Here is a 25,135-nt window from a genome sequence, read left to right on the forward strand (position 1 = left end):
CTCCTGGTTCATTCCTGGTTTAGGACTGAGACCGGGACCAGACCAGAACCAGGACCGGGACCGGGACTGGGACTTAGACCTGGACTGAGACTAGGACTGAGACCGGTTTAGACATGATTTAGACCTGGTTCAGTCCTGGTTCAGTCTGGCATCGCAGTTTAAGTCACAGAAATTGTTATCTGTTTTTTTTTTTTTTTTTAATTTTGGTTTTGGAGACAAATAATGAAGAAAATAGTTGTTTTTTTTCGTTTTCTTATTTTTGGTTTTATATTGAAATACAAATGAACGAATAATACAGGGATTCTAAAGCTCTAGTCGCCACGTTCCACGTAGGAAGTGAGCATGGGCACGCTTCCGGCTCCATCAACTCCAAGTCACCCCTCTTTCTGTAACTGCTGCTGTCCTGCTTGTTATTTTGGTCTTTAAATGTTCATATTAACCCACTCTACATGATCCTGATGTTTTTATTTCACTATTTTGTCAGTAAATCAAGATCTGAACATTATTAACAGACCAATCATGTGCCTTCTTTCTCTGAGGTTGCACATTTGAGTGACAGAGTTGCTAAGCGCTCGTCTCTTCTAATCCAATGGTGCAGGTGAGAGGGGCATTAATGCTGTGTTCGTTTATCCATCCGTCTCCCACTCGGATCTCGGATATTTTGTCACATCCATGCTTCAACCGTTTAATTATGTTTTGTGTGTCTGACTCAGAGAAAAAAAACGTGGACACCAACCAGAAAGCTGTTGTTGCTTTTGCATTGGACGAGTACCAGACGCTCCAAAATAAATCTGTGCTTCAACTACACAACCTCGATGAAGAATTCAGTATAAATAGTATAATTCAGTATATTAGGGAAGTGAAAGCGTTGGTGTTGTGTGGTAGTAGATAATTGTGGCATGTTAGCAGGAAATGGGCTAAAAACATGGGCAACACCGACTACCAAACGCACAGGCAGTGATACAGACACAGTGAAGTACTGCAGTAATACGAGTGACTGAAATTGTCATTTAAACCACCGAAGCGTCTAAACACAATGAAAACAGTTCATACTACAAGTGATATTGAGCACAGCCATTTAGGATTCTATCTCGAAAACCTTGCTTGGTCTCCTCCGAGTTCTTCCAAGTTCCGAAATGCCCCGTCCGAGAAAAAGGGATGTGTCAGGGCAACGTCCTTGGATCTCTGAGTCGGATGGATAAACAAACGCACCATTACTTCAACAGCTTCACTCCAGATTGGCCGTTTGGTTGTCATGATCCTTGCGGTCAGAATTTCTAATGTGGAACTTCAAACTCCAATCTCCAAATTTGCCCCCATAACCGCGCAGCTTCGATGAGCCTCATTTGACTGAAGCTGAGCCACACACTGTATACAGAAGTGAACTAAGGGAGCGTGACGTCACCCATAGCATTTGGGTCCAGTCAAATTAAGCTCATGGGGCTAAAAGTGATAGGGGTGGAGGTAAGTTCCAAATTAGGGATTTGAATTTATTTACTGAGAAAATGGAGAAATAAAAACACCAGAATCATGTAGAGCGGGTTTATACAAACATTTTAAGACCATAACAGGGCACTGAGGGCACAGACCAAGACAAGACCAAGACTTTTAAAGGCCGGAAGGAACACAAGACCGAGATCACGGCGCATCGAGACCAAATCGAGACCATCTTTGTCATTTTCAACATGCTTTTGTATTTTACAGTTATTTTGGCACATACATATCAATGTGTTTTATAAATCTAGCTTCATTCTATCTGATTAATATTAATTTAAGGTTAAAATAAGCCAAGCAAACTGAGTGACAGGGGTGGAGCTAAGTTCCAAATTAGGAATTGGAATTTATTTACTGAGAAAATGGAGAAATAAAAACATCAGGATCATGAAGAGCGGGTTAATACAAACATTTTAAGACCCTAACAATGAGGCTCACAGCAGCAGTTACGGAGAGAGGGGTGACAGTTTTTAATGTAAAGACAGTTGGAGCCAGAGTTGATGCGTTACTATTTGGAACGTTGCGGCCAGAGGGTTTGCTCTCTCCATTTATATATACAGTCTATGAGTCGAACGCTATGGGCGATGCCACACTCACTTAGTCCACTTCCTTATACAGTCTATCTCTGGGGATGAGAGGTCCCGCTTGCACAAGATCGTCTCCAAAGTTACATCACTCGGAGGCGGTGAAGGTGGTCACCGTGGGAATAGATACAGCATTATTTCCGATTTTATAACTCATGATCCAGGTTGGTAACTTTCCCTGAGGTGAGGTGAGCAGGTTTGAGTCACTATCCACACAATGCCCTTTAGTTTCCTTTGGTGATTCACACTGTAATACAAGTTTATCAGGCCACTAAGGAGTAGTTTAAACCAGATAAGGCTTAAACAAATTAGCAGAGCTCTTCTAGTTAATAAGCTTAAAGTAATTACAGCCAAGCGTATGAAGTTGGAGCCAAGCTGGAGTTAATCTGTTTTATAACCTCACACATGTCTTAAGCAACAGATGCAAATTTGGCAGAGAAATAACATAAATATGCTTATCAACTGCTAACAAATCAGTACATGTTCTCTACATTTTCAACAAAATTACATGTATAAGGATGAAACAATGCTTTAAATATTATTATCATTCATGCTATGTATTTTAAAGATCATATATTAGACAAAATTGACTCTTGTGAGCGTTAGGCCAGGTTATAATGTTGTTACCTCCTCAAAAACAGACATGGAGCTGCTTTTTATTTCATTCACACATGTTTATTAGTCTGTTTACAAATCCAAAGCACTTTAAAATGCTTTGTTCCACCTTGTGATGTCATGTAGTGGTGGTTTTCAAAGTAACAGCTACTTTTTAGTAGCTTTTTACTTTAGTTAGTGTTGTAGTCAAGCGCGCACCAATCAAGACCATGACGAGTCGGAGAATACAGAGTCCCGAGACCAGGACAAGACCAAGAACTCTGAGGGTCAAGACCGAGACAAGACCAAGACAAGACCAAGACTTTTTAAAGCTGAGATTGAGAGAAGACGGCCCATTGAGAGCAAATCGACACCGCCTTTTTCATTTTTGATATTTATTTGTATTTTACAGTTATTTTGGCACATATATATAAATATTTTTTATAAATCTAAGCTTCATTCTATCTGTTAAAATAAGCCGTCTTTACTGCAGCTTTTCTGGATCCTCACCTACAGTCTGAGAACCCCTTTTTTAAGAGAACTTCTACTGGCACTTTACAGAAAACTATGACGAAAATGAAGAAAGTGGACAGGAATTTTAAACTTGTTTCCCTAATTTTCTACAGCAGCGGCCGTAATAAAATATGATCACACTTGTCCGACCGACAAGACCGAGACCAAGCATCTTAAAGACCGAGACAAGACCGAGTCCAAATGCGTTCAAGTCCGAGACGAGACCAAGACCGTAAAAAAACAGCCTCAAGACCAAGAGCGTCCTCAAGTACTACGACACTACTTTTAGTTCAGTCGAGATGGGCAGTTCCAGGGCTGAGTTTATCCAAATGATTCTAGTGAAGGTTTGTGGAGTTTTAAAACACAGTGGAGCACTTCCTGTATTACCACATGACGTCACAAGGTGGAACAGAGTGCTTTTTGTTTGAGAGAGAAAAAAAAATCAGCCTTAATATGCAAGTTTTTGTGTTAAACATGTGTGAGTGAAACAAAACACAACTCCAGGTACATTTCTGGACACAACGCACAACAACATTAAAACACAGATCAGAAAATAGCGTAACATAGTCCCTTTAATGCCCACGACCGTAAGTGAAATACATGTGTGTAATCTGACCGTACTGTGTGATCTAGTGCACATATTTACACTATCAGGATTTAAGAGGAAGCTACCGTCTTGACAATTTGAATGCCCAGCGGCTGTTACTGTTACTGGACCTAAACCAGTAATTTATCTTTCATGTCAGCACTCAATAAAACTCACCCTGACACCTGATATTATGGATGCAGACTGTAAACCTCCCCAGACACACACAGACGACGCACACTGACACACACACACACACACAGAGCTTGTATCAGCGCCACACACTCCCGCAGACAAGCCCAGGCATGTCTCTGTATTTACTCACCAGGGCAGCCTCCAAGTCACAGCCCCGTCAAGTCTGGGATGGTTAAAGGGCCCATATTAGGCTATTTTCTGATCTATGCTATAATGTTTCATCATCAACAAACGTACCTGGAGTTTTATTTCATGCACGTTCCAACAGAAAACACCGGTCCACCTTTTTTATGTCATGTGGTAATGCAGGAATCCAGGATCCGTTCACCTTCGCTAGAATCGTTTGGGTAATTTCAGCCCCCAAAAAATGTCCAATCTCCACAAAACAAAAAGGTAAAATGTAGATGTTAGATAGAAAACTACTGCTTCATGACATCACGAGGTGGAACAAAGCATCTTGAGCTTTGGGGATGTAAACAGACTAATCATAAAATTACTCCAAAAATGTGTGAATAAATCAAAACACAACTCAAGGTATGTTTTTAAGAAGTATATTCTAAAGACATTCATGGGGATTTATACTGGGAGTTATATTTTGTGGCTTTTTCACTATTCAAAACATAGAATATTTTTGTTTTTAATCGTGAATTGCTTTGGTAACAATGCGCCGTTTACATAATTCTGAAATCTTAAACTCCTATTGGCTATATGAAGTTATAGTTATTCATAAAGTGTTTTAAATCCGTGTATCATTCGTTCATTTGTTTTTCAAAATAAAACCAAAAATACAAAAACAAAAAAAACAACTATTTTCTTCATTATTTGTCTTCAAACCAAACTGAAAAAACAGATAATGATTTGTTTATTCAGTTTTCAGATTTTGTGTTTAAATGAATAATGGAAAAAAACAAAAAACAAATAACAGTCGTTTCCTGTTTCTGTGACTTAAACTTTTGCGCCGCATATGGACTGAAGCAGGACTAAACCGTTTTCAGTCCTGGTTTGGTCCTAGTTTCAGTCCTGGTCTGGTCCTGGTCTCGGTCCTGGTCTCATTTACAGTCTCAATCACTGTCTGGTCCTGGCCTGGTCCGGTTCTCAGTCCCGGTCCTGGTCCCAGATTCAGTCCTGGTCTCGGTCCTGGTCTCAGTTACGGTCTTAATCACAGTCTGGTCCTGGCCTGTCTGGTTCTCAGTCTGGTCCTGGTCCCAGATTCAGTCCTGGTCTCGGTCTTGGTCTCAGTTATGGTCTCAATCACGGTCTGGTCCTGGCCTGGTCCGGGTCTCAGTCCCGGTCCTGGTCCCAGATTCAGTCCTGGTCTCGGTCCTGGTCTCAGTTACGGTCTTAATCACAGTCTGGTCCTGGCCTGGTCCGGGTCTCAGTCCTGGTCCTGGTCCCAGATTCAGTCCTGGTCTCGGTCCTGGTCTCAGTTATGGTCTCAATCACGGTCTGGTCCTGGCCTGGTCCGGTTCTCAGTCCCGGTCCTGGTCCCAGATTCAGTCCTGGTCTCAGTCCCGGTCCTGGTCACAGTCCCGGTCTGGTTCTGGTCTGGCCCCGGACCTAGTTTAGTCCTGGTTTAGTCCAGCATCACAGTTTAAGTCACCTAAACGAGAAACAGTCCTTATTTGTTTTTTCCATTATTCATTTAAACACAAAATCGAAAACTCGAATCGTTATCTATTTTTTCATTTTGGTTTTGGAGACAAATAATCAATAAAATAGTTGTTTTTTCATCTTCTTATTTTTGGTTTTATATTGAAAAATGAATGAACGAATGATACACAGATAGTTTTTCTATGTGCTGTTTATGTCACATTAACTTAACTTTGTCATTCATAAAGTTCGATTTTATAGAGCTGATGTAAAACTGGTCTGACACTCGCAATATTTTACTTATTTTACATTGTGAATGAAAATTAAAGTGAAAAGAATTTCACTATTTGTTAATGGTGTTTGGCAACTTGTGGTCAATGAATCAAACTGCTCTACCTAAGATTTTAACTGGCAACCTTCAGATCACTGAACAAACACGCCACCAAATCCGCCACTGTCGCCAATAATTGTGAATAATAATAAAACTGTGCAACATCATGACAGCCCTGTTTGTGGTTTGACAGCAATACATTTTGACTGACACCTGAAGAAGAAGAATGACTGACAAAACAGCATAAATACCAGGCTACAGGGGCAGGAGCCTGGGGTCAAACTTGTTTCCGGGGCTATTATTTTAAGCTCGGGAGGTCACTACTTTAAGCTCAACATTAAGACTGCGGCTCTGAACAAAACCACTGAAGTCTGTAATGAATCTGTCACTGATATGACTGGTATTCTCCGCTCTAACTTCAAAGGTTCTCCTGGATTACGATAAGAGAGTGAGCAAACAGGAGCAGCAGGGGGTAAAGCGCTATAGGTCACTGCCACCAATAAAACATATAATAATAATTATAAACATAACACAATTACATTTTAAGACATGCCAAGGACCAAGCATTTCCTTTGTGACTTAGACTATGACTCATAAATACATTGTACTGCATTAAAAACAAATGAGTATGTCTGTTTATATTATTATTTGAACTAACCAGTGGTGGAAGTAGTACTCAGTTTAGTTATTTAATTAAAAGTACAGATATTAGAGCAAAAAAATACTTGAGTAAAAGTATAAGGATCACATGAAAAATAAGTAAAATTAAAGGACCTGTTTAAAAAATGTACTTAAGGAGGAAAAAGGAAATGTATTTTGTGCAGAGCTTCAAATATAGTGATTCTGATAAAGAGGAAACAGTCGAGGGCCAAGCAAAATATTTATTGAAAAATTTGAACAACATCTGCATGTTTTCTCTTCTTTCAAGATATGTAATGTTTAACCTTTTCATATTAAAATAAATGTTTAATAACAGTTTTGCTTAAACTCTGAATCCAGAACAAGCATAATATAAAATAATAACAACATTTTAAATAAATAATGTCTCTATAGCATATCTGTAGGCGGCGGATCAGCTTTAATACATATTTAATATTATCTCGAGGGCCAAATATAATTGTTTTGCGGGCCAAATTTGGCCCTGGGGCCTGAGCTTGACCTGTCTGTCTCAAACAATCAGTGTGTTAATATAAACAGTCAACCTTTTCAACAGGTTTCAGACAATAATAATAATAATTTTTAAAAAAATATTTTCACTTGTCAGTCCTGTTAAAAAATGCAGTAGAAAGTACAGATACCTGCTCTCAAATATAGTGAAGTAAAAGTAAAACGTAGCAACTTTAAAATGTACTTAAGTTTGTTTGTTTTTTTAACTTAAGTACAGTAGTCTACTTTACTACTTTTACCTTGTTACCTCCCACCACTGCACATGGCCATGATTTTAATTATACTCTGCATACTGTATGTCTGTTACGCTGCTCCTATAATGTGAAGAATCCTGGAGCTTCATTGGGGTTTAAGTCTGTGTGTGTGGTGAGGTCTGGATCTGTGTGATGTCTGCCAGAGGATTTTCACCTGCTCCGGAGCGCGGTGCAGTGTCATAGTTCAATGGTTCCTTTCAGGCTTAGAGCTCAAAATGTGGTCAGTCCGTGCGTAGGCGGATATCTGTGTAAAGCGTCCAAGGATCCAGGGTTCAGCAGCAGACTTGAATGCTCAGATCACAGTCAGCTCAACCACGCAGAAACGGCTCCCTCTGGTGGAGATCAGAGGTATGCCTCATGGTCAAAATAGGTCACATTTTTATATTTATACTTTTCCAAAGCTCTAAAATTTACACCAAGGAACACACACATTCATACACCAGTGTACGCAGCCACTGGGGTTGAGGTGGGTTAAGTATCTTGCCCAAGGACACAACAGCATTCATCTGTGGAGCTGGAATCACACTGCCAGCCTGTGGGCCAGTGAATCTGATTGCTCTACCAGTGATGTTTGTGTCTGCCATCCTTCAGATCAGTGGAAACACTTTATCAACTGAGCTACTGTTGCCCACATATATAAAAAACAATATATATTTTAATCCACTAAAATACAAAAAAAAACAAAGCTCAGACAACTTAGGGGTTAAAAACTTTACTGTAGTGCTACAGTATGCAACAGGTATGAATAAAAACAATAGAACAAAACATGTGGCATGAAAAACCCACATCATGGCAGTAGAAATGTATCCCAACAATTAAAGTGTGAATGAAGTCTTCAGAGTGTTGTGCTCTCAGCTGCTCTCCCATCGGGCGAGTCAGAGCAGAGATGGACCTGAGGCCGGACCCCAGTCCCACTGAAATGTAGGTCTCAAAACAGGGACAGAAGAGGCTCTGAACAGCACAGGTGTAATGGCTTTACTGGCACACGCGTGCTCACAGTGACACAAACACACATTAAAGTATGGACGACCCGGGGAGAGCGATTGTCTCCAATCTCCAACTACATTAGATTAGAAAGATTAATCACCCAATAAATACATTCTGAAATCTCTTTTGGACACACAAACCTTCAGTGAACAAATATATTCTGTACAAATTGATTAAATGAAAAACCTATCACTAAAATTATTACCAAAGAGTCTCTTGACCTTGACGTGGACCCAAACCGCTATCGGCCAAAGTAAATATAGTTACTTCAATATTCCCTCTGTTCTTTCTGATTGTTCACACTAGTGTCATGGTCTGGACCAGAGCAGTTCTATTACCCAGGCACAAATACAGTCTGTTTGGCTCTTTCTTATTGTCCCTCGTCCATGTGTGAAACACACAGTGCCCCTGTAAACAAGTACTCTTTGTCCTCTCTCGTATAAATACTGTTTTGGTAAAATTATCATTAAGAGACAAGACAACGTGGATGTGAGCATACATCTATATAAAACACAATTGCACTGTTGGAAGAGATCTACGTTCTTCACTAATGAGTTTCTCTTCTTTTTGGCTTCAGCATTAAGGCCCATAATGTGGTGTGTGAAGGGAGTGAGACAGTTTAAGAGGTGATCATCAGCCTGCGCCCATAGGGCCTAAAGTATAAGAATGAGATATACTTATTTAGATACACACACAGATAAAACAGTATTGCAGGGCAATAAAAAGACACTCAGGAATGGTGAAACATCCGCTCTGTCATGGAACTAAATTATTCTTCATATTCCAAAACATTTCAGGTTTTATTAAGAGTCTTTAGGCCTTAGTTTGTTGTTCCTCTCAAGTATCCAAAGTGCATGGGTGCCATTGCTGTTACAGTCTGGCTACAGTAGGGGGTGCCCTTTCTCTCTGCAGATGTGACTGACAGGCGCGGCTGTGGCTGTGTTTATTGCTTTAAGTCTCTTCTTCCTCTTTAAGACACATGAGGGGCAGCTTTGCTCTCTGGGCTGATCTTAGGTCAGCTCTCCCTGAGGTCAGACCAGGGTCAGAGGTCAGCTCCGCCCCCACACTGGGCTCAGGTGAATATGCAGTTAAACAGGAGCTGAGACAGCAGCAGGACGCACAGGATGAGGCAGTGACGGCCTGTTAAAGTCATAGAGTCACTGGCTGCACGCTGACTCATCAGCTGACGACTCAGAGCCACCAGGTTCCTGTAAACACAGAAGCCTCAGGTCACAAAGGTCCACACCTCTAAACCTCACATATGTGAAGGAAGCGCCGAGTCTCACCTCTGGATGTCCTGCTGTGTGGTCTTTATGGAGGAGATGGAGGCCTCTATCTGGGCAATGTCCTGCACTTCTTTACTGCAGCGGGCGCACTGCTTTGAGAACCCCTCTAAAACACAGAACACTATGAATGACCTGCACAGAGTATATTGTACTACACATGTGTGTACATATACTGTGCGTCACCTTCGTTGTCTGAAGACTCGTGAGTGGGCTCTGGTGTGGAGCTGCTGCTCTCTGTGTTCTGACTGCAGCTGGATGGCTGGCTGCTGGCTTTCCTGCGCTTCCTATGCTCTGTCTACAGCAGTTCAACAAATGTTTTGTTAAAATCTAATCTGGTAGAATAAAATTAAATTGTAGCTCACCTTGTGTTGGCTGCCCCAGCTGTGACTGTACGAGAGGCCGTTGTGTCGTCTCTGATTCTTTTCCTGTGTTTGAACCACTCCATCTTTTTCAAATTGTACGAGGCAGCTCTCATTGTCCCATGGTCTTGTGCTGAAGAGGATGAACAAAGGCAGAAATAGAATAGATATTTAAAATGCTGTTGGTCATTGAATCGTGGAGCTCTTGCTTTGATTAGTGTTTTCATACTCGAGGTGCTTGTAGCTCCATTCAGAGGACACAGGGTCCTGCTGGAACAGGTGTGGGACCCAGGGCTTGTCTCCTCGCTCTTTGGCCTCTTTGCGCTGAGCCTCCTCCAGGACAAACTTCTCCTGAGTGGCCTTAACCTGGTCCCGCTCCAAAATGGCACTGGTTACATGCTGCCACAGTCTTTAGAAGGGAACAGAGAACATTTTACAGTATAAATGAGAGTTTTCAGGTCAGATATAATGAAACCAAAATGCATTTGTTGTCATTACTTTTCAGATTCAAATGGGCCCTGCTGATCGATCTGGACCACTTGTCTTTTGAGGCGGCTGTTGCGGATTTCTGTGTTTGGATTCCACAGAATCTCCTGCTGCCCTAAACGCTTTTCATTAATGAACACTTCATTGTCCTGTTCATAAAAGAGAATCGTTGAATAAGTACATAGTCTGGATGTAACATTAGTATTTGCAATAGTCACTGTGTGAATTATGGTCTTTACCCAGTGTCCCTCCACTGTGGCTGCCAGCTCCTCTCCCACATGGATCTTTCCACTGATCTGATTCACTGAGCTGGAGCCTCCAAGAAAAGGCTGTTCAGTAACAAATATAAGTAAGTCTCACAGTATTAGACTCAACATAATAATACTGTATTATTATATTATTATGATTAATGGCTGAACAATATTAAATGCGATATACCTTAAGTTTAAACTCGAGTTCTGCAAAACATTTGGTTTTCTCACACTCAATGGTAACTTTCCCTCCTAGCTCTAGTGTCATGGTGCCATAGATAATGCCTGAAATAAACAGAGGAGACAATTACAGAGATCATAAATTCTTGTGCAAGTTATAGATGTAATAATTTAAAATTATACACTTAATGTGGAATCTCCTCTCAAAAATATGACTGGTTATTCAAGTCTCACCTTTACAGTGAGCGTAGGGCATGGTGATGATGTACTCCTCGTCTCTGCTCAGGAAAAGTAATCTGGCTTTTCCATCGAGAATGGCCGACAAAGAGTTTCCTACAACAAACAGAAACACACAGCAGAATATTCAGAAACCAGGGCAATGGTCCCCATCATGGGACAAATACTGATCCTGAATATGTCCATAACTGATCTGATTAATCTTGTGTTACCATAGAACTTGGACTTGGCCAAGATGCTCCCACTAATGGAGAAACCATCTTTCCTGTTGCAAACGTGAAAGGCAGAGATGGGCGGATGATGGGACACCTGATAGAAAACAGAAGGATGTGTTATTTGAGAAACACAAAAAGGTGTCAGGTCCCTTGTGATAACATGTGACATGTCATTTAACTCCCACAGTGAGTGTGGGCTCCACTCGCTCTGAGTCTCACCACACTGAGGACGTACAAATACATAAGTATCTACATACTGTATATCTGTGCTGACCTGTTCTGCGATATAAAAGGTGCAACTGTTTGTCTGAGGATGCAGCCAGCAGCAGCGAAATGTTTCCCCAAGGATTGGATTATAAGGCTTCTTCAGACCCTAAAATAGACAACAGTGTGAGTTATCTGCATTAAACAGTAAGAAGAAAACATCAGGGTTAATATAACTTACAACTGTAATGTCACACAATAATGTCAGTAATAATAATAAGATCTTACCTTGGGCTTCTTATAGAAGCCAGACAGATACCATCTGAGCACCTGCTTTATTCGACCATAGGCACTCTCCTCTAGTGCAGCTCTGAGAAACAGAGAACAACATATTTATAGTTTACTATAGACAGAACAGGAAGCACTGAATTATTCTCAGTGGCAGAAACAGACTTACTGAGAGAGCAGATCAGCATGATAATAATAATCGGACAGTTTGTCTAAGAAGGAGCGTGGCTCCAGGATGAAAGTGGGGAGCACCACTTTGGAGAGGTCCATGCCCGGCCGCAGCTGCTTCAGCAGACCCCAGATTAACCCTTTGTTTTCCTCTGATACAGTCTCCACCTGAGACGCCTCCCCAGCCTAAAGGAACACATTTGGTCCATTAGTTATGATAATATTTCAACATTAAAATGGTTTTGTTATATTTTGACTCACTTCTCCCATCTCCTCTGGGCCCTGCTCGATGTAAGCGGTGGCCTCAGGCCCGGGGCCAGGCTCATCTGATTGGTCGATGTCACTCTCCTCTGTTAGTCTTCCTCCATTTTCATTGGCCGTTGTGTCCCAATCATCTTGAGCCTCACGTTCTGATTTGTCGGAAAAGCCATCGTGCTCCATGTTGTGATGGAGCAGCGCACTGTCATCCAATCTGAGAAGAAGAGACCGAGGTCAGAGGTCATCTAGAGAACACAGACACAGCGTTTTGCTCTAAAGCAACAGATGATTCAATAGTGTGTACATGGCAGGAGTAACTGTGCCCAGCAGAACGCTCAGTGTGTCTCAAAGCTAACAGTCACATTTATTAAAAAGGAAAACATAAAATTAACAACCTAATAAAATTCAAATTAATTCAAATTAAAACTATCCAGTTATGTTTATGGTAGAGTACTTAAGTGTGTGGTGTTGTTTTAATATTTATTATGCCTCACAAAGTGTCCTCTAGTGAAGTATCCATTTTATTTGTGTACTTTTTTGACATGTTATCAGTAACATCCACCCACACCTCCATGTCCACTTCCTTATATTTTAATATTTATTCATTTTAATGTGAATCAGCAAAAGAAACAAAACTGGACAGGAAGTAGTGACGCTCACAGTGAGGTTGCGGTCCTTGTTGTGCTCAGAGCTTATTGGATACATAACTTTCAGCCATCATAAAATTGACATATGATCTCTGTACACCATCCACACAGAATAAACACATTTGCATTTTATATTTGAGAGTGTTTTTACTGGGCGCCTTAATGTCTCTCGAGGGGAGCATTTAGCAACACCCATTTGATATTAAATTAAAACAATACATTTAATTAAACCTAACCTTAATACATACATACAATAATACCACAATCATTAGAAAAGTGAAAACAGAAAGAGTAAACAATGGGAGTAGGATAACAAATACTGAAAGGAAAATAAAGGTAAATCTCCATCAAAGCCATTTTTAAGATGTAAATAAGGGTGTTGCATGATTTAATTAGTAAATATAACATTTAACTAAAACACTATCTTAAAAACTGCACAAAGACATACAAAAGAACCACTTTGAGGCTACAAATCATAGCTCGACCGAACAGGAAACACGGCATTCCAGCTACTGTTAACAAGTGTCAGGGTTATACATTAGCTCACACACCCAGCCAGCAGGTGTGAGTTCTTACCACAAAGAGAAACCGCACAACTCCTATGTTGTGACTCAAAAAAAGCTCCTAAAATCCCCAAAAAGTCCTTGTACGTTTTGGTAAAAATGATGCCAGAAAACCTCAAGGTGCAGTCTTATATCCTCCCACTTTCACACTGGCTTGTTAAGTTTGTGAGCCGTATGCCCTCTTGTAGTAGTCTCCTACAGCTACAGGCACTTTCAGGGTGGATCATATTGTTCCGGCTTCTCTTTTTTAGCCATGTGACTCTGTGGGCTCGTGCCATTGGCTGGGAGAAAAGGAAGCACTGGAACTGGAGTGCAGAAGGAGGGATCAGTCTTAGCCAGTCTCACATGGCTGTTTTCTATCTATTTAATGCTTATATAATGCTGTGAAAGTAAATATTTAGGTTAGTCAAGCTAAAAGGATACTTCAAGTCCTTATTTTGCTGTTTTAAAGGTCATATATTACGCAAAATTTACTCTTTGGTTCATTCACATGTTGAGTAATCCTGTATTACTGAGCTGCCTGTTTCCCCAAAGCTCAAAATGTTCTGTTCCACCTTGTGATGTGAAGTAGTGAAACAGTAGTTATCAAATTACTACTGCCTTTTATTTTTATGTACAGTAGAGATTGGCAATTCCAGGTCTGAAATTATCCAAGTGATTCTAGTGAAGATGTATGGAGTTTAAAAACACAGTGGAGCCACATGACAGTTTTTTTTCTGTTTGAGAGAAGAACTCAGCCTAAATATGTAGGATTTGTGTGTTAAACGTGTGTGAATGAAACAAAACAAAACTCTGGATAAGTTTTTGATAAGGAAACAACATTATAACAGAATATACCGTATTTTTCGGGCTATTAGGCCTTAAGCCTCCAACCCCATCAAAAAAACAATTGCGTGCCCCACGATCCAGAGCGCCCTATACAGCACGACATCAGTAAACTACAAAGTCGCACCACCCACAGCGCACGCAAACACACACGGAGCAGCAGTGTTGGGGAGTAACAGATTACATGTACCGCCGTTACGTAATCAGAGTACAAATTATGAGTAACTGTATTCCGTTACAGTTACTGCTTCAGTGAGTGGTAATTGGATTACAGTTACTTTGCTGAAATAAGTGGATTACAAGGCGGTATTTTCCTGTTTTCACATTTTGTGCTACATCCCATTTATTTATTTTTTTATTTCGGTAATTCCACTCATTGCCGGAAACCCAAACAGAACGCGCGCAATAAGAGCGATAGAAATGTCATGTTAAAGATGGCGGTGTCAGTCACACAGTGGAAGCAGCAGTGCATTGGTAAAAACGCATTTGTGTCTTGGAAATTCTTCTCCCGATGTGAGAAATATATATAAAAAAAACAAATATAAAATCGCCTACAACTTAAATGTGAAACAGGAGCTACTGGCACTGGTGAAAACAACCTGCATAGACTCATAATATCTGCACTACTGTCATATACACAAACACACACACAACACACACACAAACACACACAAACACACACCTTCATCATCGTCATCAACCTGAGAACCCGCGGACCACGTCTCCTTCCGTAGTTACAGCGCGGACCCCGACGTCTCGTGCGCCGCGTGTGGACTGTGTTTTCTCGCGTAAATCGCGCTTCCCCCTGTGCGCCTCTAAACCAGAACTAACACCAGGACTAAACCAGAACTAATCCAGGACTAAACCAGAACTAACACCAGGACTAAAACCAGGACTAATCCAGGACTACACCAGGACTAAACTAGGACTAAACTAGGACTAATCCAGGACTAAACCAGGACTAAACTAGGACTAAAGCAGGACTGAACCAGGTTTAAACTAGGACTAAACCACGACTAAACCAGAACTAAAGACCTGATCTAGACCTGGTCTAGACCTGGTCTAAACCAGGTCTAAAAATCAGGACTAAACCAGGACTAAACCAGGTCTAAACAACATGACACCTAACAGTAGATTGACATAATTTAAGGTGATCTCATATAAAAAATAATTTCTCTATCAATAATATTTTTTAATATTAAGGAAAGGCTGATCTTGTTTCTGTCTTTTAACAGACAAAACCTCTTATATTAAGATATCATGGTCTTTGTTTCTCTACAGCAAACAGTTGCTTATTCATGGAGACTTGGGCTCAGACAATTTGAAGACAACAAACAAGAATTTTCAGAATGTGGTTGCTACATTCATGTCATTAAAAAAACATGACAATATCAAGTAATCCAAAGTAATCAGATTACGTTACTCACTTTAAGTAATTTAATGGATTACGTTACAAACTACATTTTGGGATGTGTAATCTGTAATCTGTAGGGGATTACATTTTAAAAGTAATCTTCCCAACACTGCGGAGCAGACAGCGACCTCACAGCGAAAAATACCCGCAGCCACACTCATCACTCCACGCGGACGAGGAACGGAATGGAGGAACGAACTGAAAAAACAAGTAACAAGTAATGTGCCACTTATAAACCGCAGGTGTACACATCTTCAAGAACAGGCCATCTGCTTTTATCGCCTCTGAAAGATTTTGTTGTATTTTTACATTGAGTCGGTTCGTCACGCGGCCGTCGCCAAAGTCACAAGCTCACGTGCAGCAGCTCTGTTTCCTCCTTCGACAGCCACATCAATCGCCTTTAACTTAAAAGCGGCATCATCTGCATTTCTTCTTGTGTTTTCCGTGAGGAAACAAAACAAAATAACTGTTCAAACACAATCAAACGAGCATCTTCCTCGGCGCATCACCCCCGTCTCTCCCCGAACTCTACTGCGCATGTCTCCTGCAGAAAAAAACACCGTTCTGTCTATATCATGTCAGTGTCTTGTGGGATTTCAGCAGATTTTAGGCTCTCCCAGGGGCTAGTTGTATCGATCAGGTATGAGTGGATGTCCGGCTACTGAAGTTTGAGACGTTTCTTCTCATCATTTATGCATACGGGTAAGACGTATCCCCTTCACTAATGCTCATTTAGCTTCATAACCTATTTTATCACACAGCGATAAACTGTTTTAGTGCTGACAACACCTCTAACTAGTAGCATTACAACTTCATGTTAACCCCACAGACAGCGGCGTTTTCTGCACTTAGGCTGCATGTATCCGTTGTGTTGCCAAACCACAGACAGTATATGTGAATGAACAATGTGCCACACAAAGAATCCGTCCATATATTCGCTGCATTGTTTCAAAAGACGCAGGGTTCAAAGTGTGAGAAAAAAGTAGCGGCTTATAGTCCAGAATTTACGGTACTTACTTACAGCAGACATTAGCCCAATATCTTAAGAATGAATGAGACTCACTGTAGCAGTTCAGCGTCGCTCAGCGCTGTGGCCTGCAGCAGGTGGAGGATATGGGACGACTCAGAGGAGGTGCTGATGTCGCCCTCTTTCACTCCTTTGGCCGTGAGTTTGTAAAGGCTGGAGCAGCTCAGAGCCAACTCCAAGGCGTCCATCCAGCACCGGCCTGTACACACACACACACACACACACACGGCACAGGTTCATTTATGACACACTTTCAAACGTAAACTGATCTGTGCCTTAGTACCCGTCACCGCATTATTTCTGAATTACAGATGTGCTTTTATTGCGTGGTCACTGGTTCAATTTATACATTTGATTCTGAATATTTAGTTGTGACCTCATTTATGTGATGAGGAGAAAAATCCAGTTTGTCCAGTTCAGAACTGAAGAAGCAGCTTGGATGAGCTGCGAATCGTCTTTAACCAAACAAAGTTTTGTCCAGTCGACAAACTGAATTTTTCTCCTCATGGATTTTACCTGGACGACTGATTGATTCTTCACACTCCTTTATGTGATGTTTATAAAGAGTTTAAACATTTCTCTGCTGTTTTTCTTCTATAAAACTGAAGTGTTTAATTATTTTATTGCACTGGGATGCACTGGGATGGTTGGTGGTATAAATAAAATTGCCAAAAGAATGTAACATTGTGCATTCTCGTGTCAGTCATAATCTGAGGGACTTCTGTCGCTACATTTTTTTTTTTTTGCTTTATGGTTATGACAAACACGGATTTTGGTATTTTGGTAAAACAAATGACAATTTATGCTCCTCTTTACTGTTGGCGGGGATCAGATTAGAATTAGAGTTGATGTAGTCCTTAGTTTAGTCCTGGTTTAGATCAAATTGGTCAAAAATAGGGATACCTGAGACATTTCTTGTACAAAACTGGGACAAATGAATAGTTTTGTATATATCTGCTGGGACAGGGGACACAGGGCTCAAAAGTGGGACTGTCCCGGGTAAAAAGGGTGTCTGGTCACTCTAGCCCAGGAGGTAATTATGAGCATACAGTAGGGTGACCATTCAAAACTGGGGCACACCCGGGTTGGGATGGTTGGTATAAATAAAAAAGTGAAAAGAGCACATAACATTGTCCATTCTCTGCTTATTTGTGGGACTTCTGCTAGTGCTTTTTTCTTTTAGCCTTATGATAATTTTCAAGGCTAAAAAAAAGCACAGTGTATCAAATTGATTAAAAATAGGGGCACCTGTCTTCTATAAAACTGGAACAAATCACTGGTTTTGGATAAATCTGCTGGGACGGGGGACACAGGGCTCAACTCTAGAACTGTCCTGGGTAAATAGGGACGTCTGGTCACCCGAGCCAACAGGCCAATTACACAGTCACATGGATACATAGATGAGCTTGTGGCAGAGTAGATGAATCACTGAGTTTTTCCTCAAATCAAATCAAATCAAATGTGTGTTTGTGCAGCGCTCACCGTCGGACTCAGAGGCAGCTCTGAAAATTAAATAGCTGCTGGGCAAAGGCTGTGTGATGGAGCCCACATTCTCTCCTTTTGGACCCTGAAAACGGAACAGAATGTGTTTTTAAAGATGCAACTCAACATAACTTCATCAAAAATAATGTATAAGTCATTTATTGATACTTGGCAGCTGATGTGATCAAGTTACTGAAGCTGACTGAAAGTGCGACTCTGAAGCTCTGTTACTCGATTTAGACTGAGTTTTATTTTAACACAGTCTGACAAGAAAGAGCTGACTTAGTTGAATCTACAACAGGTGAGATGAGTTGTGCTGTTAAACAAGTCCCTCTCAAATAACATTACAGTCACAAGCTCACATTAACCAATAGTTTTTCAGTCTCACTTTTTTGTTGAAAAGTCAAACACCTAAACAGGACATGAACATTCGTATTGATCACAGGCTCCTGAAAATGTGTACTGTAGTTAAAATTTTGTAATTTGTCTTGATTTTTCAGACTATCTTAAAACTTTTTTCTCTGTGTTTTGCATTGTGATAACATCTGAACATTGCACCAATAGACAAATGTAGAACCCCCCCCAGCGTGATGTCACTGCAAAGTATCAACAAACTGATTTCTTAGCTCTGTGTCAGACCTTCACAGCCCAGATGGACTTCTCCAGAGGGTGATAGAGCTTGAAGCAGAAGCCGTCTTTCTTGGACGGCCTCTCGATGAGTTTGCATGCGCTCAGCAGAACGGTTCCTACCCAGTGGTCTGTCTTTGGAGTCTTGTAGATCAATAAAACTCCAGGCTTCAGGGCACACCACAGTTTGGTCCAACTTTTTAAAGACCCCCGTATCTTTAAACAGAAAAGAAGAGTCAGAAATTTAAAAAATCTGCACATTATATAGTTATGTTATGTGGGCTTGTCACGATAATTACTGTTATGGCTTATAATTTAACATTAGAACAGTGAGTGCGTTTACATGCACATCAGTATGTATCACCTGTAAGGGTGTAACGATATCCAAGTCTCATGATACGATATTGTCACGGTATGAACCTCGCGGTATTTACTGTGATATCGTGGGAAAGTTCACAATATGGTGGGGAGGCTCACGATTAGAATCTCTCGGTACGATATTTTCACGATATACATCTCAATGTACGATATTTATTGTCATATTTTGTGGAGGCAAACAAAACTGCGGACTATTTTTTCCTCTTAAAATGCCTTGACAAGACTTAATTCAAAGAGGTAAGACGTAAAAGTGCTTAGAACTGATATTTCTTCCTGTAGTCTATATTAAAATGGAGCAAAGGATCATGGTCTATGTAGTTCCCTCTGTCTTTTTTTTTTTTTTAGCTATTTAGCTGCACCATAACTCTTAATTTAAGCAAAGAGACTTGTAATTCGATATACTGTCTACACACTCACGTTTGGCACCTTTTTGCACTGTTGGAGAGCACAGTAAATCACCTAAAAGCATTTCCTGACTAAGCCTGAGTTTTCTGGAAGAACCTCACCACAATGGTCCATGATATTATTGTGAGAACTGTGACGATACGATATCATGATATTCAGGTTATTGTTGCATCCCTAGTATCCCGGTTATGACTGGGTTTTTTGAGTATCCCGGTTTCGTCATGGTGCATGTATACGCAGTATCCCGGTTTCAGTATCTCAAATAAGGCAGTATCCTGGTTATGAGAAACCGGGATACTGTAGCTGGTATATTCCGATAGTAACCAGGATACTATGGCATGTATACGCAGTATCCCGTATACTGCCATAACCTTGATATGGTTAATAACCGTGATACTGATGTGCATGTATACGCACTCATTGTCCGCTTCCTGACTCACACAAAATCAATATACAAAACTCACATAGTGCATAGTACGTTTAATTTCATTTATTTGCAGTTTTCATCATATGGACGTGCGTGTGCAGTCAAAGACCATATCTGTCACCCTCAACAATAAAACCTCCCCACCTGTCTCCCTATTTAACCTAATTATTTGACCTACATTTTCCCCTTAGACCCGCTCTCTTATGCTATAAACAAAGGACATAAACTGACTGAAATACCGTAAATTAGGACTGGGGAAATACTTCATTTTAATATTTACATACATTTATGAAGAATATTTTTATAATTGGTTTTAAGAAATAATAAAATATGAACTGATGGTAAATAAAATAACTTTTTAAATTAAAAAATTATGGCTCTAACAATTAACTATATTGACTTATCGATATATATTTTGGAGAGCAGTATTTATCGCCAGGGTCTCCAACCATTTTCCTTCAGTGAGTTACCTTTACAAAATTAAAAAGCCAGAGAGCCGCTAATTTTACTGGCTGCAAAAATAGAGGAAATGTAAGAGCCACACCCAGTCTTTGAGGGGGAAGTTTAGACGCCCTCGAAATATAAACAATTCTCCAATGTTAGGTATGGTAGGTTAATGGTATTCATCAAATCTTATTTATTCAGCACAATATGTATAATTCAGAAATCCTTTGGCGAGCTACGTGGAAGGGGGTGGAGAGCTACAGATTGGAGACCCCTGATTATTGTGTCGTGTGTACATTTATTTGTAAATTTGGGATAGATTTGTTGTAATACGATAAGATTTGATTGAATAACTCACTTCTATGACTAATTATAGGTTCATTCTGCTATTTATTTGATGCAGTTCAGGCGTTTTGAATGATACTGCCTCTTTAAAAATGCTTTACTTGGATTATCTTTCATTATTTTTATTGTATCGTTGGCACAAAGTTGCTTCAGTATCATCGTTTATCGCAGACTATCGCTGTAGCAAAATATCAAGCTTCAAAATTCATTATCGTATCAGGTCCAATGTTATGTTGTGATGATTCAGATCTTTTACCTTCAGCCAATTGGACATGATGACAACACTGGGGTCCTTTAGTGCAGTAGAGAGTTCCTTCGCTGCCCGCTTCTTTTCTTGTCTGTAATTCTGCTTTTGCACCTTAAAAAAAACACAAAACAATGTCAAATGGATTGGCTGCCCATCTGTTATTCTTCACACAAACACTAGGTGGAAGCAGAGGTTAACGTTGCTTTGGCTGACTTTGGATCGCACTACACACTCCCTGACTAATGCATGAGTAATTAAGACATGAAGACATTACACAGCAGGATATATAGAAATCGTAAAACCTCATAGTTGTATTTGATGACGTTTTTTTGAGCAATAATACACTGTGTACCTTGAGAGACTCTTTCCGGGCCAGTTTCTCTGTAGGGGAGGGGCATTCTTTCTCCACACCATTGAACATCCTGGACTCAGACTGAAGGAGAGAGAGAGAGGGCAAAGGAAATATAACATCCAGCAGATTCTGTCGGCCTCGTGAGCGAAAAAACATGATCTGGAAACGTGGCTACAAGAAAATATGAATATAAGCAAACACGACATGCTACAGATGATTCTATTTCGGCAAGACCTATAAATACATTTGGAAAATAAAGATAATATTTAGACGTGAAAGGGATGAAATGGGGAAACACAGCAAAAGAGGAAATGAAGCAGCTCAAACTCAAATATTGACAAAATTTGGAGTGGTTCACAAATGTTTTTTAGACGGGACCCACGAAAATAACAATGAAGCCAATTCGGTTTCCTCAACAAAAACATACCTGGGGTTGTGTTTTGTTTCATTCACACAAACCCTGCATATTTGGGCTGCGTTCTTTGCTCAAAATCTGTTCTACATTGTGATGTCATGTGGTAAAACAGGGAGTGCTCCACTGTGTTTTTAAACTCCATAACCCATTGCTAGAATCATTTGGATAAGTAACTGTTGAGTTATTATGACATCACAATGTGGAACAGAGCATTTTGAGCTTAAATAATAAAGGACTCAAACATGTCTGAATAAAACTAAACACAACTCTGGTTATATTTTTGAAGAACTAACAATATAACACGGCAAAAAGCTCACAAGACTCCATTTTCTTTAATATAGGACCTTTAAAATCTGGTTAAATTGTATTTCATTTGAGCTATTTCCAGAAAACTATACAACTATGAATTAAAAATAGAGTAAACACAGTGCTATAATTTTGTCCCGACCCAAACTTTGGGAACCACTGCCAAAGAGAATCAGACATGAATGAAAACGTGGCATGAAAAGCAACAACAGCCCAACAAGCTGTGGTTTTGACAGAAGATAGTGTTCCCACCAGTGTAACTGTACATAAAAATATACTGAAAGATGGCAAACAACAATAAAAATCAGTCTGAAGTAAACAAAATAATTGATACTTTGCAGCCGATGTCATCAACATTCACTGGGGGTGTGGTGCTAACTGTAGGCACTGCTCTGTGTGAGGTTGAGTTTTGTGTCAACAAAATCTGCCCAGAAAATTGACTTAAGGCTACGTTCAGACTGCAGGGCTTAATGCTCAGTTTGGATTTTTTTGTCAAATCCGATGTTTTTACGAGGTCGTTCACATTTCCAATTAAATGCGACTTGTATGTGACTCCAGTGTGAACATTAAACGGCCCAAAAGTGTCCCGCATGTGCACTGGAGGACTCGATGACGTCAACCGCAGCGAGCGTGCTCTGTGTTTACGGAAGTTGTCCAAACATGGACGCGAGCATTGAGCACCTGGCGATTTTAAAGTTTCTCTTGTACCGGAGCCAGAACATGAACAACTTACTTGTTTTAAGGAGGAGATTAAGAAGGAGAAGGATGAGGTTTTTGGCCGTGGCGTTTTGTGGGAACGTGTGGATGTGGAGACGTAGAGTGGTGAGTGGCGATGTGCTTCGCTTCAGTGACAGAGTTTGTTAACAATTTTCACCTACTTCAGTGCAGAATAGTGACGTTTGTATCTTGTTGATAACGTGTAGATCGGATGAATGCGCTTTGGCCGTTCAGACTGAAGTCGCATGTCAAAATACTGGATATGTATCAGTTTAGGACCACATATTCAAGTGGCCTGGGTCGCATTTGAAAAGATCTGATCTTTGTCGTTCAGACTGTCATTAAAAGATCAGATACAGATCGCACAGGGGCCAAAAAATCGGATTTGGGTCACTTCAGGCTGCAGTCTGAACGTAGCCTTAGATGGAACTACAACAAATGAGATGATTTGTGCTGATAAACCAAATCCCTCTCAAATAAAATTACTAGGAATGTAAAGGTAAATGTATTTGTGCCGTTCAGTTTGATGCAGCGCTGTACACGAGTGAGTTTGCTCAATTTTTGTGGGTTTACATTTCGTTACTACATGTTTCCCGCAGTGCTTTATAGTTATGATGGCCGCCTTGACAACAATTGCCCACCGTTTTGACTACATCCCTCCGAATCCTTGCAAATCTACAGTCGTCACGCCCCAGTCCCCCCCACCCAACCACTATCTGCCAGCAAATCTGCACTTACTCCCGACAATGTGGACAAGTTGGTTTTTCTGGCCAAAAATATGAAGCTTGAGTGAAACGTCACGCTGGAACTGTAAATGCTGCGCTTTACTTTTTGAAAAGTTTTGTTTACTGTTTACAAGGAATTTATTTTTTTATAATATTTCACACATTTGCTGCTTATTTGAGAATATTTTATTTAACTTAACTTTAACTTATTAAATTAGTATTACCAAGCAGCACTTAGCATTTATTTTATTTTCCAGTTTGTATAATGTTAAAACTAATTGTTGGTTTAATAAACACACAAATAAACAAGCAAATGGTTTTACATTTTGTTCCCATACTGTACTAAAAAAGAACAGAACCGAAAATCGAGGTACTTACTGAACTGTGATTTTTGTTTACTGGTACACCCCTAAACATTACAGTCACGAGCTAGCATTAGTCAACTGTTATGTTTGTTTTTGTTCAGTTAGTCACTTTTTGTTGAAAATGAAGCATCTAAACAGAACCATGACGCTCGTATTCATCACAGCCTCCTGAAAATGTGTTGTTTAAATCCATTGTGTTTTTTTCTTTCTTAATTTCTCAGACCTAAAAACTATTTTGCCAGTGTATGCTAATGTGTGTATTGCATCACCATGGTAACTGATGAACAACCCCGAAAGCACGTACAGTTTTTTGTTTGTTTGTTTTTTTTTCATTTTAAATATACAATGGTATAAACAAAAACATTGCTGGAGGCTTAAGAGTTCATATGCTCACAGGGCTCAATCACCGCAACATTTTCATTCATAACACATATATACATCACAGTGTAAATATATTGATATACATGTACAAATGTAGAAAAGTTCAAATTCCGTACAAAGTGATTTTGTCTTCAAGGCTTTGGGATTTGTGCAATAATTTTGAGAATTTATATAAGAGGACAAGAGGGACTGAAACACAACAAATTTGGGTTTCTGACTAGAAAATTTACAGCAATGAATATGAAACTTTGATAGGATTAGGATTAAATTCACCACATATATATTTTTTGGCAGGAAAATCTTTCTCAAAGTCACCAAAAAGGGCACATTTTATATTAAATTGTAGGTTTGTATTAAGCTTTCTATTCACTAACAAAAATATGTCATTCCAAAAGATTTGAGTGCATGAGCATTCCCAAAACATATGGGTGACCGTTTCTTCAACGCTGTGACAGAAGGAGCAAAGATGATCTATGTTTAAGCGAAATTAACAGGGTAACATCTATGCAGGATTTTCAGGCATACCTCACGAGTCTTATTAGTTACAAAATACTTTCCGAAAACACGTACAGGTGAATACAGAACACCCCCAGCGTGATGTCACTGCAAAGTATCAATGAAAGAAAAATACAAAACATACTGTAGTACGATCTGCCCAATCAGGAGTGGCGTTCTTACCTTGCTGCTTGGGGATTGGGCAGGACTAAGTTCATTACTCAGCATGGAGAGACCGTTCCTGTCTGCCTCACTGCCTGATGGGAACCCACAACACACAAACACATGAACCTGTGAACCACCGGCCCACAGACTGAAGCG

The 25,135-nt window shown here is 40.1% G+C and overlaps 1 protein-coding gene across 4 annotated transcripts in view; it reads right to left on the bottom strand.

Moving 5' to 3' along the window:
• Nucleotides 1-8,007: 8,007 nt before the first annotated feature.
• osbpl5 (oxysterol binding protein-like 5) overlaps nt 8,008-25,135 on the bottom strand; it is a 65,322-nt gene continuing 48,194 nt past the window's right edge. For 2 of the 4 annotated variants that reach the window (XM_055155785.1, XM_020931079.2), the window contains 20 exons: nt 24,998-25,071; nt 21,411-21,491; nt 21,068-21,169; nt 18,825-19,028; nt 18,186-18,270; nt 16,740-16,902; nt 12,231-12,441; nt 11,971-12,155; nt 11,802-11,883; nt 11,584-11,682; nt 11,307-11,403; nt 11,092-11,190; nt 10,865-10,962; nt 10,666-10,755; nt 10,439-10,575; nt 10,170-10,349; nt 9,944-10,073; nt 9,765-9,876; nt 9,582-9,687; nt 8,008-9,503 (listed from right to left, as the gene is read on the bottom strand). In XM_055155785.1, coding sequence (XP_055011760.1) covers nt 9,368-9,503; nt 9,582-9,687; nt 9,765-9,876; nt 9,944-10,073; nt 10,170-10,349; nt 10,439-10,575; nt 10,666-10,755; nt 10,865-10,962; nt 11,092-11,190; nt 11,307-11,403; nt 11,584-11,682; nt 11,802-11,883; nt 11,971-12,155; nt 12,231-12,441; nt 16,740-16,902; nt 18,186-18,270; nt 18,825-19,028; nt 21,068-21,169; nt 21,411-21,491; nt 24,998-25,071 — 2,471 coding nt within the window. In that variant the 3' untranslated portion in view covers nt 8,008-9,367. The remainder of the gene's footprint in view (nt 9,504-9,581; nt 9,688-9,764; nt 9,877-9,943; nt 10,074-10,169; nt 10,350-10,438; nt 10,576-10,665; nt 10,756-10,864; nt 10,963-11,091; nt 11,191-11,306; nt 11,404-11,583; nt 11,683-11,801; nt 11,884-11,970; nt 12,156-12,230; nt 12,442-16,739; nt 16,903-18,185; nt 18,271-18,824; nt 19,029-21,067; nt 21,170-21,410; nt 21,492-24,997; nt 25,072-25,135) is intronic. The other 2 variants (XM_020931080.2, XM_020931081.2) reach the window with 2 other exon arrangements.

The sequence above is a fragment of the Boleophthalmus pectinirostris genome, unplaced genomic scaffold (genome assembly GCF_026225935.1).
Source record: "Boleophthalmus pectinirostris isolate CB_2022bp ecotype Guang Dong unplaced genomic scaffold, ASM2622593v1 HiC_scaffold_2, whole genome shotgun sequence".
NCBI classification, from domain to species: domain Eukaryota; kingdom Metazoa; phylum Chordata; class Actinopteri; order Gobiiformes; family Gobiidae; genus Boleophthalmus; species Boleophthalmus pectinirostris.